The sequence below is a fragment of the Triturus cristatus genome, chromosome 11 (assembly GCF_964204655.1).
Source record: "Triturus cristatus chromosome 11, aTriCri1.1, whole genome shotgun sequence".
Lineage (NCBI taxonomy): Eukaryota > Metazoa > Chordata > Amphibia > Caudata > Salamandridae > Triturus > Triturus cristatus.
Genome location: NC_140594.1, coordinates 208,703,617 through 208,721,826, shown reverse-complemented (window position 1 = coordinate 208,721,826; position 18,210 = coordinate 208,703,617). Strand labels below are relative to the sequence as shown.

The 18,210-nt window shown below is 44.8% G+C and overlaps 1 protein-coding gene across 3 annotated transcripts in view; it reads right to left on the bottom strand.

Annotated features, from left to right (window-relative positions):
• The window catches only part of USP30 (ubiquitin specific peptidase 30), a 302,545-nt gene that overhangs the window by 59,586 nt on the left and 224,749 nt on the right, over window positions 1–18,210 (bottom strand). For all 3 annotated transcript variants that reach the window (XM_085636303.1, XM_085636304.1, XM_085636305.1), the window contains one exon: window positions 15,923–16,003. In XM_085636303.1, the coding sequence (XP_085492429.1) occupies window positions 15,923–16,003 (81 nt within the window). The remainder of the gene's footprint in view (window positions 1–15,922; window positions 16,004–18,210) is intronic.

Below are 18,210 nucleotides of genomic sequence, written 5' to 3'. Positions count from 1 at the left end.
CTGAAGAATGTTTAGGAGCCTAACTTGCTGGCTAGATGACCAAACCAGATCAAGGGTGTGCCCCCTGATGTGGGTGGGGCGGTTCACCAGTTGACAGAGTCCTAGATTTGACATTGTCAAGTCAATTTGTTTAGCTTGTGGCTCTCGTGGGATTCTTTCCCAATGGAAGTTAAAATCTCCTACGACCATAAGCTTTTGATAGCGGGTGCTGAGGTCTGACAAGGTTTCACCAAAGTGATCGCAGAAGCCAGGGGCTGCATCCGGGGGGCGATAAACTGTCAGGAGTACGAAACAAGAGGAGTTGAAGGAAAACTTAACTCTTAAGATGTCAGAGTTATCAAAACTTTCTGATATTAGCATGGTATCTGAGAGATTAGATTTAAAAAGAGTAGCCACCCCTCCACCTCTTCTGCTATCTTGCCTGTTGTGCCAGATGGCGTAAAAATTTCCTGGCAGGGACGAAATGATGTCAGGGACTGATGCGTCCCCCAACCAGGTTTCTGTCAGGGAGAGAATATCAATATCCCCCTCCTGAAGGCGAGTAAAGATCTCAAGATGGTGTTTTTGCAGGGATCTGGTGTTCAAGACTGCCACTGACAAACCTAATGGGTTCCCTGTTCTGGACGAGAGATGGATAAGAGGCCCATCTAAAGGGTCAGAAGCTGTCCCCGGGTTCCTTAAGAGGTTTTCGGCTTTTAATATTGAACGGGTGGGGGGTTTTAAGGTATAATTGCCATTAGCAAAGGACAGCAGATCATTTGCTGAGTACAAGAAGTTTGGGCCAAGATTTGTGGCCCCTGGTCCCGGCAGGGCGCGGACGGGCGCAGACGGGCTTGCCTTAGGTGCGCCTTTGGCGCGCCCGTGGCGCGCCAAAGGCGCGCGTCGGCTCCAGCGTCCTAATAAGGCAGTCCCCTTCCGCCCACCACCCAATCAGCTCTGCTGTGCAGCAGCTGAACTCCCTCCAGCACTAGACCGCGTATCGTAAAGCGGAAGTGCGATTTGAGTGCGTGATAAGGGCAGAGTGCCTACAGTTAAATAACTAGCTTGAAATTCTGACATATATATATATATATATATAAACACACAATGCAGGCTTCCATAGCAATGCTGAACAACGTTGTAAGAAATTCCCCTGTATATAAAAACATTCCAATAAAAGCAGGGAGAAAATGCACATTTGATAAACTGCTTTAATAAAACAGAGGGAGGGGCTGTGGGGTGGGGAGACAGGTAAGAAGGACAAGTTACTTACCTGTAATCCTAGTTCTCTTCCAGGGGTATCCTCAAAGTCATAAGCACATGAATATTCCCGCCCATGTGCGGGACCCCGGAAACATACAACATATATGTGGAAATATATATATATATATATATATATATCACAATGTTGTAAGAAATTCCCCTGTATATAAAAACATTCCAATAAAAGCAGGGAGAAAATGCACATTTGATAAACTGCTTTAATAAAACAGCAGCAAAACACCATCTTACAAGGAAGAATAAGAAAACATTGTCCGCACATAGGCTGCATTGTATAAAAACCTTAGTGTAGAAAGCTGAAAAGCTAACCCGCAGAAACACACAGATAAACTGGCACCGTGCCTTTAAGGCAGCCATGACCCCTAGCTTCCCATCATGCCTCAGGGGTGACAGTTAGGTCAGTTGTTCTTTGTGGAGATCCGCCGACCATAGCACAAAGAGTTGATATGTATCTTGTTCACTTGCCCGGGGAGGCGGGTGGGTTGCTTATGACTTTGATGAGGATACCCCTGGAAGAGAACTAGGATTACAGGTAAGTAACTCATCCTTCTCTTCCAGGGGATCCTCATCAATAGTCATAAGCACATGAATAGAACAGCAAGCCCATCCCCTCATCCTGCGGGCAAGTAACCATAATACAATCAAGATACATAGTAAACAGAAAAGCATATAAAGACTCCAAAACCAGTTAACATTGGAACAGATTCCTCAAGGAGGCCTGGCCTACTTGGGTATCCGCTCTGGAGTCAGAATCCAGACAGTAATGCCTGGTAAATGTATAGACCGATTTCCAAGTTGCAGCCTTGCAAATCTTGGCCATCGGTACATTGTGTAAGAATGCAACCGTAGCAGCCTTGCCCCTAGTAGAATGAGCTTTGGGGGAGGCTAACAGAGGCTTGTTCGCTATTTGGTAGGCCAACTTTATACAAGACACTATCCATCTTGAAATGGATCTTTTAGAAGCTGGAAAGCCTGTTCTAACAGAGCCGTAGTTTACAAAAATTGCTCAGCTTTTCTTATGGACTTTGTTCCCTTCAAGTAGAATTTGAGAACCCTCTTGAGGTCTAATGAATGAAGAGACCTTTCTGCTGGTGTAGCAGGATTGGGAACGAAAGAGGGAAGAGAAATCGTCTGATTTACATGGAAATCAGACACTACTTTGGGCAGGAAGGAAGGGTGAGTTCGCATAACCACTATTATGATGGAAAACCGTATACAGTTCCTTAGAACAGAGTGCTTGGATTTCACTCACTCTGCGTGATGATGTAATATCCACTAGAAAAGCTACTTTCCATGTAAGGTGTTGTAATGTGGCCTTATGAATTGGTTCGAAGGGAGGACCCATCAATTTGGACAAAACTAGATTCAACTCCCAAGGTGGAGAAGGAGGTCGGACGGGAGGATAAACCTTCTTCAACCCCTGTAGGAAATCCTTGACCACCTGAAGTTGAAATAACGAAGGCTGGTTAGGCGATTTTCTATATGCTGTGATGGCAGCCAAATGCACTTTTATGGATGTATACTTCAAACCAGATTTGGCCAAGTAGAGCAGATAGGGCAAGATTACCTCTTCTTGCCCGTGAATTGGATTCCACCCATTACGGACACACCACAATTAAAACCTTTTCCATTTAAAGTATGAGGTCCTCGCGGATGGTCTTTTTGACTCCCGCAAAATGTCCATGCAATCTTGAGAGAGGTTCAAATGTCCGTACTGCAGGGCCTCAGGAGCCATGCTGTCAGGCTGAGCGAGGGAAGGCTGGGGTGCAGGATCTTCCCTCCCTTTTGGTCAGGCTGTCCGGCCTGCATGGGAGTATCCGATGCGGACACACTGAGATGTGCAACAGGTCCGGATACCAACATTGGCGTGGCCAGTCTGGTGCTATGAGGATCATTGTCATGCTGGATCGGATCAGTTTGGCCACAACCTTCGGAATGAGAGGGAGGGGTGGAAAGGCGTATGCAAACGTCCCTGACCAGTCTATCAAAAGAGCATTCCACCTCGTTCCTGGCCGGTAAAACCTGGATGTGAAGGCGTGGCATTTTTTGTTTTGATCGTCCGCAATGAGGTCGATGAAGGGATGACCCCATTGATCAAAAATGTCTGCCACCACCTCATCGTTGAGCACCCAGTCGTCTTGTTCGGCGAAGTGACAACTGAGGGTGTCTGCTCGCAAGTTCTGCTCTCCCGGTAGGTGCACTGCTGTGATCGATGGGTTTCTGGCTAGCAGCCAATTTCAGATTGCCTGGGATTCTAGAGACAGAGGGCGAGAGCATGTTCCACCTTGTTTGTTCAAGTAATACATTGTGGTTGTATTGTCCGTTTGTATCAGGAGCGATTCGGACTGAATTAACGGTTGAAAAGCCTTGAGGGCTAAATGAACCGCCCGCAGTTCCAGCATGTTGATATGATAGGTCCGTTCCCTGCTGGTCCACCTGCCCTGAGTTTGCAGATGACCCAGATGTGCTCCCCATCCCTGAAGGGACGCATCCGTGATCAGGGATTGTGTTGGCAGTGGTTGATGGAATGGGGCTCCCACCAGAAGATTCTTTGGTTGTAACCACCAGAGAATGGACATCTTCGCTGATGGCGAAAGGATAATCCAGTCGGTCCACTGACCCGAGGATTGGTCCTACTTGTCCTCCAGATCTTGCTGTAACGGTCTCATCCTCAATCTGGCGTTGGGTATGAGAAAAATACAAGATGCCATCGACCCCAGCAGAGAAGCCACTTGTATTACTGATGGCTGATAAGTTTGGAGGATGACGTTGCTTTCGACTCTCATTGATGACAAGCTCTCCTCCGAAGGAAACACTTTTCCGAGTTCGGAGTTTAGAGTGGTGCCCAGATAGTGGAGTGATTGGGTCAGTTGAAGAAGCGATTTTTCCACGTTGACATGAAGGCCTAAGCGTTGCAGGAGGTCCAGGCAGATGTGAAGGTGTTCCTGCACCATGTGGGAGAATGATCCGTTCACCAGCCAGTCATCCGGGTATGGATACACGAACAGACCTTGGCGATGTAATGCTTCCGCTACCACTGCCATGCATTTCGTGAAAACCCTCGGGGCAGACTTTAGACCGAAGGGTAAGACTTTGAACTGCTAATGTTTTGTGCCCACCATGAACCGCATGAACTTGCGATGCCGTGGTGTGATTGGGATGTGAAAATACGCATCTTGGAGATCCACCGAACACATCCAATCGCCTTATCTCAGATGTGGAAATATTTGATGGAGCGCCAACATTCGAAACTTTTCCTTCTTGATGAACTTGTTCAGAGAACGTAGGTCTAGAATTGGTCTGAACTTGTTCGGTTGGTCCTTTTTCTGAACAAGGAAGTACCTTGAGTAGACCCCCTGTCCTCTCTGAGAAGGGTCGACACTTCCTGACATAGGAGATCTAGATGTAGCTGAGGAACCTGTCTTGGGGACGCGCAAAAACGTAGTGCGTAACCATTTTCTAGTATATTCAGCACCCACTGGTCTTTGGTGATGTTGCGCCACTCTTGACTGTAGTTTGAGATACTTCCTCCCACTGGAGTGTGCAACAGTGCTAGAGGAAGCAGAGACTCATTGCTTCCCTTGAGTTTTTGCTGTGGAAGAGGACTGCTGTTGGTGTCCTCCTCTTCCTCTCGAGGAAGACGGCCCTGGAACTGGGACTTGTTCTGCTTGTTTTGTGACCATTGAGGGGTTTGAACCCTCTGTTGGTAATTTTTACGATTGTAGGGCCTGTAGCGTGGTCTAAATTCCTTTTTCTTTTCAGGGCCTATAGCCTTTAAGGTGTCCAACTCAGCCTTCATTCTAGCCATTTCCTCATCTGCATGTGATCCGAACAGTGAGGTGTCAAAAAATGGGAGATTTAAGATGCGTTGTTGCGCCTCTGGTTTCAACGCAGTCAGACGCAACCAGGAAGATCTTCATGCACATATGCCATGTGCATAAGAGTGAGCAGACAAAGACACCCCTTCCGCCGCAGTGCTGATTATGTGGTTGGCCACCAGCGCACCCTCCTGGAGAATTTCAGAGAAATCCTGCTGGTCCTCCTTCGGGAGTTTGTCTTTGAAGCGCTCCAGTGACTCCCAAAAGGACCTGTCATAACGGGCCAGCAGAGCAGCAGCGTTAGAAACTTGGAGAGAAGACGCTGCAGAGCCGCAAGCCTTCTTCCCCCAAGAGTCTTGCGCTCTACTTTCCTTATCCGAAGGAGCTGAGGAGGAAGAAGCAACTAACTGCGTGTGTCTTCTTTGCCGCTGCCACAATGACAGAGTCCGGTGGCGGATCCGATTTGAGGAAAAGAGGATGTGAGGCAGCAGGTCTATATTTTTTTAAGATTCGTGCAGGAGCTGCTTCCACCGATGATGGAGTAAGGAAAACGTCCATTACCGGCTCAATGATACCAGGGACCAAGGGTAGTAATGGTCTAGTCGCAGACCTCTGATGGAGGGTCTCGAAAATGATAGATGTGGTGGTCTGCGGAGCTGACATGGTGATTCCCAGCTTTTGTGCTCCTCTGGAGAGAACATCATGAAAAGTGTTCATATCGTCGATGGGTGACACCCTAGAACAGGGGTCTCCAACCTCTTCTGTAGTGAGAGCTTCTTCTGATTAGTGAAAATCGTCGTGAGCTACTAAAGGCGAAGCATCACGCACATTTTTTCGAGGTACGGCCCCCACACCCAGTTTCATTGACTTTAAGTCTAATTTCTTTGGAGCCCATACTGTGGTTTGAACAAAATACTTAAAGTTCCCTAGAATATATTCTCATGTTTCAAATTTTACTCTGGGGCACATTAAACGCTTTAAAAAAGTCTGCTTTATTGCAATGATTCCATAGTACTCATCCCATCTTCGATTACTAAAATATCACAAGTCACCCCCACATTCAAGCGGTACGTGCCATGATGATACGGTCTCTGAAGGGCACTCTCTAGTTGAGCTACAAACAAAGCAGAGAGTGTTGGAAGGGAAAGGAAAACACCTGAATGCTGGTATAAATGGAACAGAAGCTGCGTCCTGACTAGACTGGGCAGCTGAGTATGGGGTTCTGATCCCTGGCAATAGGAAGATGGAGGCTGGTACTGAAGGTGTCTCAGTATTCCCATATGGAGTTTAATGTGCTCTCAAAAACAATACCTTGGAGCACAGCACTTATTGAACAGCAGGAAAAACAGGGTTTTCCATGTACTTCACATACACAGCCTTGTGAGTGCCTGCTCCCTGCATCTCACATGCAATGTCATAAGTTTGTTCCCCGTATTTTACATGCAGTCATCTATTTGCTCCCTGCTCTTCACACGCAAAGCATCATGCCAGCTTGTCCTTGTACTTCAAATGCACAGCCTCATGTATGCCTCCCCGCTTTGCTCATGTACAGTCTCTGTACCTGCACCTCACATTCACTGTCATGTAAATTTGTTCCCTGCACCCCACATGCACAGTGTCATATTTGCTTGTTTCTTGCACATCTTCATGTGTACCAGCTCCTCAAAAGTGCAGCTTCTTGAGTGACCCCCCCGTGCCCCACATTCGCAGTATCAGTGTGTTCCGTACACCTCACTTAACCTCATGTGTATCTGTCCCTTCACCTCACAATTGAAAATGAAAGGATGTCTCGATGACAACCAGGCTGATCATAAACATAGAAGGATAGCCGATCGACTGTAACACCTGTTGTCACAAGCATATGGTAACAGCAGAATACCACCCCACCGGGAGCCTTTCACTTAATATGAATTCTTTGCATTAAGTAAAAAACATTTTTTAACTGACTCCTTTGTGAAGGTAGGAAACATAAGGCGGCATTTGCCATAAACAGTTGTTCCAAAGCAGCAGAGCATTCAACAGACTTGACACTGCACAGCGGAAATACGATATTCTTATTTTGAATAAATTAGCATGTTCTTTAACAGCAGAGCATATGTGACAGATTATTTTTTTTAAGGACACCAGATGTGTACTGCAAATTCCTTGCTGATGAATGTGCTGAACAAATATAACTGAACCCTTTTGGTTACCATGTTCATCAATATTGCCTTGTCAACAGGCATAAAAGCTAACTCTTAAGAAGGGACTGAGAGGATGTCAGTGGGACATCATACATATTTTTTTAGGCAAGGGGCGTCTAGTATGTGTTCATGAGGTCCAGTATGCAGGGTGTTCAGAATAGCAACAGGTCAAACATACCATGAATCAAAATACAAATTCAATCACTGTCCTGTGCCATGGATCCAGGGTTTGAGGAGCAGGTGTGGACACCCATGTTCAAGGTAGATGAGAAGTTACCAAACCCATGCCCTTTTTTGCCATTAGAAAGGCCAGTGACAAAGGGATCGGCGCACCTTCTGAAGTAAAATGAAAAAACGTCTTTGGAATATTGTGCTCCATCTTCTTGAGTTTACAGAGGTGGGGGAGCAGAGTCCCAAACTAGAAATATTTTTTTACATGCAAGTAGTGATGTGGAACCACCACACAATCACCACGATTTTGTGGCGGTTCTACATCACTACTACATGTAAAAAAAATATTACAAGAGAGAAGGCATGAACTTTCCAATGTGAGAACGTGTCAATTCAAAGAAAAATTAAAATAGATTTTTTTCAATCTAAATTAAGCAAGACAGCATTTTTAAACGTTCAGTTCCATACCTGTGACGATATTTTTTTCCTATACATAAATTACGAGTGCATTATTGATCTCTTCTCCCCCTCCTCACCCTCTCCACGGCATGCCCTCTTCTCTTTATTGACTGTGGCTCTGGGCAAGAATATTTTTCGCGCCAGGGGCTTAGAAAGACTAAGGCTAGGGCAGGGGCTAACAATTAAATCAGTGGCCAGGGCGCAGCAACTAGATCAGGCCAGGACTTACCTAGAGAAAGACTCGGAGTCAGACTGGAAAAGGCAAGTGGCGCAGGCACTGATACGGCAGTAGCAATTCAACACTGCCTGTGCCACACCACTTGCACACGAACAAGCTTTTCGGCCCTGCTGCTCGTCGCGCAGGATGTAAGCGCTGTGCAGGGCTCCTGAAGGGAGTGGGAGCAGCTTCATTCCAGTAGTGCACACGTTGCGCACGATAAAAAGCGCGGTGCCAGGCTCTTTAAGGCAGGGGAAGCAGATGGGCTACGCTACGATGATACAAATAACGTCATCCTCTTCAGCTCACCCCACCCCGCCCCAGCAAAGCTCTTAGGCCTATCAGAGCACCTGGTTAAGATGAGGGCGGGCAACGGCTCTTAAAAAAAGGCCCCAAAAATTATAAAGACTATGAAGGGCTAAAAAATTAAAATGCCATCGCGAGCTACTCACGGGGCCTCGGCGAGCTACCGGTAGCTCACGATCGACCGGTTGGAGACCCCTACCCTAGAAGGAGGACTATCCGTGAGGGTGGGTGAGTAATCCCTTTTGGATGAGTGTGTCGAAGAGGAGGACCACGATGGTGTTCGTCGCCTCTTGCGCTGACTGAGTCGATCTGCGCTCAGGAGATCTGCCTCTGTGTTCTCTGGTCCGAGTAGTGGGGGACCTGTCAACTTCCTGCACAAGATGCAAGGGTGATCTGTGCAGAGGACTGGAATAGTCCATAGGTCGTTGGGCGTGACCCGTTGGTACTGTTTGCCAATGATGGAGAGGTTGGAGCCATCTGGGCAAAAGATGAATTGAAGGAGATCGCCGTCTCCTTGGAGAGCCTCCTGGTGACCTTGGAGGCTCAGGTGAGTGAACAGAAGAATCGCAATTGTCCGGGGTGAACTCCGGATAGAATGAGAGGACTCTCTGTGACTTCTGGAGCGAGATCGGCGTCTTGATGAACGATGTGACGTCGATGGAGAATGCCTCGACATCGACCGGCTCCGTGTCACCATCACTGGTGAGTCCCTTGATTGTGATAGTCTCCTCGACGACGATCTCACCTTCGACGTTGTATGATGTGACGTCAAACCCTTGGAACATACAGATTGCACCAGCGATGTTGAGCGTGTAGGAGACCTCAATGAAGAATGGATGGACGGAGAAATCCTTCTCGACGTCCCTTCCTGGTGCCTGTTCGATCCCACTCTTGACGCTGATCGTCTGCTCGTCGCCGACGGAGATCGCCGTCTCGACGTCTGGTGTATTTCACATTGGGCCTCGACGGTGAATTTTTCTTCAACGTCGGCGAACATCTGACCTTCGACGTCAAACTTCGCTTGGACGACGACGGAGGTGATGATTGCCTCCTTGCTTCTGGTGACGAGGCCCGTCTCGACGGAGACGCCTACTTCGATGGCGATCGCTGGTGACCCTGCGACGGCGGAACATGTCTCGACGTCGAACGCCGCCTCGCCGGCGAAGATGGAGAACCATGCCTCGACGTTGGGCGAGCCCGCACCAACGGAGATCTACTCCTCGACGCGATCGTCTCTGGGTTGACGACGGCGGAGGATTTGACGTACCTGTTGTCTTAGTCGACGACTGGTGTTCTCTCGACGGCGAGCCCGACGTCGATGGTCTTCTTGTCCACGTTTTCGTTGCAGATGAAGGAATTTGCAGCGCAGAGCCCAACGCCGATGGAGAGCAGATTGGAACCTTACTTCTAGTTGGAGTAGTGGCTCTCTTTCCTCTTCTTCATCGGAGACCTGCCTCTTGAAGGAGATTCCTTCTTCGCAGCCAGCCCATAGAGGCGAATCCTCTCTCTGTCCTTAACGAGTTCTATTGGACAGTAGCTGTAGACTTATGATCAGCAGGAAGGCATAGAATACAGACAGGGGGGGGGGGGGTGGGGGTATGTCCGTTTTAGCCTTCTTGCCACAGGCAGGGCAAGGTTCAAAAAGAGAGGGCATTTTGAAGTGAAAAATAATGCTCAACTCTCTTAAAAATAGCAGAGATAAACTTCAAACACCAAAAGACGTCAAAGTAAAGAACTTTAGACATAAAAAGAGAAATATTTTCTGACAGAAATCAGAACAAAAAGCTAGAGCTGAAGTAACCAGGGTCCTGACAGAAGGAGCCGGAAAGAACTACTGACCTAATTGTCACCCCTGAGACATGATGGGAAGCTAGGGGTCATGGCTGCCTTAAAGGCACAGTGCCAGTTTATCTGTGGGTTAGCTTTTCAGCTTTCTACACTAAGGTTTTTATGCAATGCAGCCTATGTGCTGACAATGTTTTCTCATTCTTCCTTGTAAGATGGTGTTTTTCTGCTGTTTTGTTAAAGCAGTTTTTCAAATGTGCATTTTCTCCCTGCTTTTATTGGAATGTATTTATATACAGGAGAATTTCTTACAACATTGTTCAGCATTGCTATGGAAGGCTGCATTGTGTTTTTATATATAGATATATATATAGAGCTACATATATGTTTCCACATATATGTTGTATGTTTCCGGGGTCCTGCACATGGGCGGGAATATTCATGTGCTTATGACTATTGATAAGGATCCCCTGGAAGAGAAAATAGTGTTAGGAGTAAAGGGGCCAATAGCTGTGGAAGGATACAAAGGATGAATGAGGAGGGACTAACAAGCCTCAAACCAATCGGAAGGCAGCATTTAAGACAAAAGCCAATGGGCAAAGAGTGGGCGGAGCTTCCAACGCTAGGCGAGACCTAAAAACTGGGCATGGAGAATAGGGGGGAACAAGTACCCCAACACTACAAGTGCTGACATGTGTCTGTGTGGCTCTCAGGTTCTATGGTCACCTGAACCCAATGGAGGAAGGCCACAGGAAACCCTATAGTCACAATAACAACAAGGTGTGTTCCTCCGTAGATTGGGTGACCAGAAAACCTGAGAGCAACACTAGTAGCAAGTTTTTGTTTAGTCCCATAAGTGTATGCAAGTGGTGTATACTTATATAAGATCCTGTGCATGTCCTAATGAATGCCGTGGACTCTTAGGAGCCACCACCCTGTGGGTCATCATATTGGTTTTTAATTTGTTTTATGGATTCTTAGCTAGAACAGTGCCTCCCTGATCTCCCTGATCTCATGGTGTAGACCCGCCCTCCATCGAGCCATGGTTTTGGAGAGTGTGGGGTTGTTTGTCCAGTGATGAAGTATGACACCTGGCAGATGTGTGAGGACATTCCGTCAAACTTTGTTTGTGTGTCAGAGTGACTAGACAGACAGAAAGAAAGTTATAGAAAACTGTGAAATCTAGTTAACGCAGGTGGCATTTTTGCGATTAGGATTATGTTGGAGGCTGGCTCAACCCTTCAGGTCCTAAGCCTCTAGCTCTGCAACTTGTCCTTTGGTTTAGTGGTTTGGAGGAATAAAATAACACACAACAAAGGCTTCTGCAAGAGTGATGGACACCTGAAAATCCTTCTGGCCTTTGTTAATTATGCCAGTGGATTTTGGCCCACTAAGTGACAGACGCTAAACTATGTCTGTGTTACTAACAGACAAATTCATCTCCTGTTTTTGGCCAGAAGTTAGGGAAGTGTCTTCAATAATTCTGGCATAGTTTAGTACACAAAACTGCTTGCAGGACCTTCCTTTGTACGGCATTTGTGGTGTAGCTTTTTTCTTGGTCAGACACTCAAGGGCAAAAGTAGTGTACTTTCATAACATTTAACGTTTTTACCTAACCTTATGATACGGCGGAGGAGACTGGATTAGAAGTACTGGCTTTTGAGTGTGCCTCTTGCATTATAACGAAGGAGTGGCGTGTGAGGCACCAAGGGGATGTTATTGTGTTGATTTATGTGGGTTTTTTTTTATGCACAATATCTACTCAATATTTTTATGCTTACAAATTTAACTTGGTTTTCTGCTTTTTTATGTATACCCTAAATCAGGAAACACAAGACTAAAGGGGCTTGAGAGAACTATTAGAAAGACTGCTTCTGAAAAGAGTACTCCTATAAATCTATCAATGCGTTTTATTTATTGAAAAGTGTAACAAAGGAAGAACAAAGCATCAGCACCAGGTATGAAGAATTATGTGCAGGTTCCACTGATATCTAGAGAAAATTGAATTACATAATTCTTCTCCATGAAAACCATAAAAACCTAACATTATCACATTTAATAGCTAGTTTTCTGAATAATGAAGATTAGTCATAATCCATACAATTCACAGATATGCATGACTTTTCCAATGGAATGGAAAGCAGGTTTGCACAACTATTCGCAGGCAATTTTGGGGCACAAAAGTGTTTAACTATTCACTAAGGAAATGTCATGACTAAGACTGCTATTCTGTTGTTTCCGGGGAGAGGTAGGAGCTTAGGCACAGACGACTCCGGGTCTGTCAAGAGAGGATTATCAGAAATCGGAAATGTGACAGTTTAAAATGGAAAATAATTAAGGGGTTGGGGGAATAAAAACATTAGGTGAGAAAAAAGAGCTAGAAGAAAATACTAAAGCGTAATTAAAATGGAAAGCGTTCAATCAATTAACAAGCATTGGCAATGCCAATAGGTCTGCTATAAAGAATGTTGTATGATAATGGGAAGCACTACTAGTAGATAGCATAAGTGTTTGTGCGGAAGCAAAGAACTGTAGAATAATATTGGTGCAGGTTAAAAGGTCAAGTGACAGTTGCACTGAGATAGTCAAGTCACATTCGTTATTTCCAAGAAATACATTCTAGCAGAAATACACATTTTCCAATTCATAAACAATACATTTCGAATTCATAAAATCTTCAATGAATAAGCCTGAGATACAGCCATATGACTGGAACATAAAAGACCTAAAAACAATATAAATCAGTAGATACCTTCACAGCTAAGGTGCATTTTAAGGGGGGCAGCCCATTTATACCATACGCATTACATTATTCAGGAGTGCATTGGTTTACCCTATTAAGATGCTAAACTAATTACAATTACTTCAGTAATAAAAATGCATTGTGCAAGGCCTCAGACTACTCAACGAAACAATTTTTATTTTAAAATACCTTTTAAATAAAGCAGAACACTTTCATGAGCATATATATATATATCATTCAAATAAGGACAGTTGGCCTACTGGAGTGTAAGCAGAAACATCTCTCAGTTATAACTAATAAAATGAATTGTGCAAGGTCATAGTGACCAAAATCTTAAACCTGTCCGGCCTTACTAAAGGTCCTATTTATCCAATTTCAAGGTCAGTTTCATACCCCGGTAATCCTCCTAATTTAATCTGCATCTTCCCAGTTAATTCAAAATTCATTGCTGTATCCCAAGACAGGGAAAAAACGATTATCTAGAGCGGGATGGTGGTATGGGGGTGATAGTTGGAGGAAATCCTGGCATAAGATGATACATTTTGCGCAAATATCGGCCAATGACAATTGCTACGTCTTGATGTCTCAAACCACACGCCAAGTTTAGCGTATTCCATATTTTATTTTCAAACTGGTTGCAGGATCTACTTCCTTTCATCTAAAAAAATAAATAAACAGTTCACCAACAGGTGGCTCACAGAATACCTTTTACTCAGTTTACAAGGACACTTTCAACTCTGGCACCCGTCACCCCGAATCAATTCCATCCTCAGGTGCAGAATTTCATTGCGCAAAGTCTTATCTGGGATTCTGTACAAATATGGTAAGAGGTCCATGCCCTCTTAGGATAGGAGAACAAGCAAAACTGATCTTTTATTCCTTGGGTACTGTAGAGCCGCACTCCAGCTTGTTTCCTCTGCACAGCGCCTAAGCGTGCTCTTTTTTCGACTTAATTTGCTTAATTTTACCTCCATCAAGGAACATATCTGGGGCACCTTTACACTCCATAATGACTTTAAATGGATTCTCATTACCAGGGAAGATTGACATTACCTCTGGAAGGTTTTGTACGGATAATTTATCACAGGGAAATCCATTTTTTAAATCGAGAAATAAAACTGCAAGGCCCTTGCATCTGACAGAGCACTCCAAGCTACAGTTTTTAACTCCCTCCTTAGCTTGAATCAGTGTATTTTTTGGTGTTTTAAAAATGTAATTCAGGATGCTACCTTTTAGCTGCTCCCTTGTACCTAGTCTATCCAATGTCAGCACTTCTGCTCCGTACAAATTCTCTTACCCAGTATGACTTTACTTAGTGGCTCAAAGGTATTACTTCCATATTTGTGGTCCAATCGTTTCAAGCCACTCACTCCTGTCATCAGTGTTAGCCTCGGACTGGCCAGATGTTTGTCTCATCTTCAGTCGCCCGAAAACCTCATCCAAAAATATTTGCACTCCAAGACCTGCTCCAACTGCATATTGCCTAGAAATAAGAGAAACTCTTTTTCTGCTTTGTTAAAAGCAGACTTTTTGTCTTCTCAATATTGACTGATAGTTTATTCTCTAGGCAGTAAGAACTTAATGCATTCATACTGCGTTGGAGCCCAATGGGCATAAGATCCATCACCACCACGTCGTCCACATACATGAGGCAACTCGTGTGCCTGCCCCCAATTTTAGGAGAGAAACTATGGGTAACAACTAATACCTTGGGGGGGGGGGGGGAGGGAATTTGATCCGCAAGAAGAAACTGAACAGGGGAGCTAAGACGCATTCCTAGCCTAATCCATTTTCTACTGGAATTTTCCTCGACAGACTACTTGCCCTGTCAAGATCAACCTGTACGCAGTTAGTAGGATGACGTTTTACCAGAAGATCCAACAGTGCCTTAGATATGTTCAATTAGCGGAGGTTATGCCATGGTGTGCCTCCGTCCACCCTGTTGAATGCAGCCCAGAAATCAACAAAGAAGCAGCAAACACTACCTGCCAATCCCAATGATTCCCTTGCGTCACCCCACAGGGTGAAACAGTGGTATATTGTTGAATATTTTGGCCTGAATCCTCCTTGCTCCACGGGGATCAGTCTGGTGTAAAAAGCCCAGACAGCGAAGTGTTTTAATAGGGTTTGAGAAAATAGCTTAGAAGTGATACCAAGCAACGATATCAGACGGTAGTTGGCTGGTGGGTCAGTTAGCAACGATATCAGACGGTAGTTGGCTGGTTGGTCAGTTTTACCTTTTTATGAATAGGTTTCAGTATGGCTTCCGTCCATGACTCAGGAAGTATACCTGTACATGTTACCCACTTGAAAAACCCACTCAAGATTGGGCCCACTCTTCCCGGTAACAAGTTGACTGTTATGCCAGTTCTAAAAATCCATGTAGGTTAATGACTGCCCTCCTCCCATCTGTGTTGCTGCTAGAGAAAGACCAACACTATAAATTATTGAGTTATGAAAAACACTTTTACAGTATTACAATGTCATGTGTGTGCCTCAGAAAGTTCAAGCTCAGCCAGCTGGATAAACAAAATGATCACAGCTGGTGGAGGGCAAGTACTTTTTTGTGAAAGCATTCAACTTCTGCCCAATCAAAACATGTACTCCTGACTCAGAACAGGAGGGCGGAGCTAAAGCCCCTCTCCAGTGGTACTCACATAGTTGTCTTGTGAGAGCTGCAATGTAAAGCCAGACCATAAAACACACATGGTCATTGTGGCAATTGCAAAGAGACGAAGAATAAAAGAACCAGATACATGCATGAAAGTTCCATGTTATTGCACCTACCACATCAATAAAGTAGGTATTGTTAGGTTGTAACTGCTGTTAACAAAAGTCATTACCAAAAACAAATCAGATACAAACCAGTTCAATTTAAGAACTGCAATCATACCAATAACCCCAGCTATGGTACAAGTTAAATTGCAGATATCCTCCTGATTAAACTTCTTGAATATGGAAGCGCACAAGATGTGCTCACCTTCCCAAGTTTTAACTGCTTCATAAATGTTGTTCTCTGGTGCTCGGTTGATCTGTTTGCAGTAGTATCTTCTGCTTGAATCTGAAATCAGAGAATGCAAGTTCATTTTTACACACACTTAAGAGTCCCTTGTTTACTTAGACAAACAAAAAATGGACTTTATAGGTCTGGAAATTCAGAAGAGCACCAGAGAGAAATCAAAACAGCTGTTTAAAAAAAATGTTAACTCTCTTAAATCTCAACTAAACCTTTTCAGCATCATAACATCTTCAATGATGGTCATAAATGTTAAAACAATTCACCGCTGCGTAAAGGGACACCAAAGCACATATTCTGTATATTTTCTGTGGACGGATGGTCTCGTTGCTAGGAGAGTTTGTCCCCTCTCCCCCTGTATTCTGCACCCCCTTGAAAGACACAAACTTCAGCAGACCCCTTGGCGTATCAAGACATCTCCACGGGGTGAGGCATGCGGAGGCCTCCTGTCCACCTTTGTCCTTTAACATCATGTAGGACTGGCACTGGCTGACTCCACAATCTCGACAGGGGTACACTGTCATTGATTTACCTGTTTTTGGTGCAAAACAGGGTGCTTGAAAAGCGTGAATGCCTGTGCAGCCCTGAGATGGAAAGAGACTGCTAAACCTGCCTCTTGCTGGATGCAACCTACGCCATGGGGGCAGAGGAAAACAGAGTACATCTATAAGCTGAAGCACTGGCAGCTAGCCTCGCCTTTGAGAAAAAAGGCATGAAAGATGGGAAGGAACGAAAATGGGAAGTAACAAAAAAAGGAAGGCAGGCTAAAAAGGAAGGAAGAAGGGCAAAAAAGAATGAAGGAAAGAAAAAAAGAAGGATAGGAGGCAAAAATGGAAAGAAAAATAATGAAAGAAAAATAAAGAAAAAAGGCTAAAAGAAAGAAAGAGGGCAAAAAATGAAAAGAATGCTAAAGAAAGACGGATGGAAACAAAGGAAGAAAGAAGGCAAAAAGAAAGCGGGAAAGATGAAAAAAAGCAAAGGAGGCAAAAAAGAAAACAGGAAAGAGAAGGAAAGAAGGCAAAAGAGAAAGAAAGGAAAAGGCAAAAAAGAGGGAAAGAAGGAAGAAAAGAAGGCAAAAGAGAAAGGGAGAAGGAAAAAAGGCAAAAGAGAAAGGAAAAAGGAAATAATGAATGAAAAGATGGAAGGAGGAAAGAAAGAAGGACTAAAGGAAAGAAAAAAGGAAAGGCAAGAAAAGGAAGCAGGAAAGAATGAATGAAGAAGGCACAAAAGAAAGAAAGAAGAACAAGGCAACAAGGAATGAAGTGAAGAAGGAAAGAAAAAAAGAAAGATGGAAAGAGGCTTCATAGTATAAAATATTGGAAACAAAGACCCAAATTATATCCCACCTATCTTCAAATAAAATGGTTACAAGTGTGCTGCAAATTAAAAGTCTGGTTTTCTTCCTGGGCAAAGTTTATCAAACAACCAATTGTGAAACTGAGACCAGGAACACACTATGGTCTGGAGTGAAATAGCAGTAGTCCACTTCAAAAGGAATTTACAACAGCATTAGAAGGAGACAGAAAATGATGAAGTTGTAAAGTGCTCTGTGCTCACTTCAAATGTGTCCTTCTATCACATCAGTAACAAGGTGATGGATACAATGCTTGAATTGATCTCAGCCACTGGCAATTGCTCAGGCCACATACCAATCCATCTTTTTTCACCCAAATGCCACCCCAGTTTGGACCCATCCATTTGCAAACCAGTCTTGACCCTGCTCCAATGGAAACAGACCAGACTCAACTGCCAAGCCAGGTCCTCCCTGAATTGGAATAAACGTAGCCTAGGACCAGTTTCGCCCTGATAAGGGCTCATCCGTCAAGTATATCTAGATTCCTTTGGCACAGTGAGCACGGGACCCAAGTCTGGGCATACCTGTCGCAATTATGGCACCAACCTCAACAACAAGGTGAAGGATGAAATGCTTGAATTAGTCTCAGCCACTGGCAATGACTCAGGCCGCATCTCAATCCTTCGTTTTTCGCCCATCATGCCACCTCATCTTGGACCCAGCCATATGCAAATCAGTCTTGAGCCTGCTCAACAGAACAGTCCAGCCTGGATTGACAAGCCAGGTCCTCATTGAACCGGAATACAGGCATCCTAGGACCGGTTTCGCCCTAATAAGGGCTCATCATCCAAGTATGTCTTGTTTCTAGTGGCACAGCGAGCACAGGATCCCAGTCTGCGCATGACCTTGGAAGAGATGCTTTAGAGGCCTTTGGTTTACGGCAAGACGATTCCTCCAG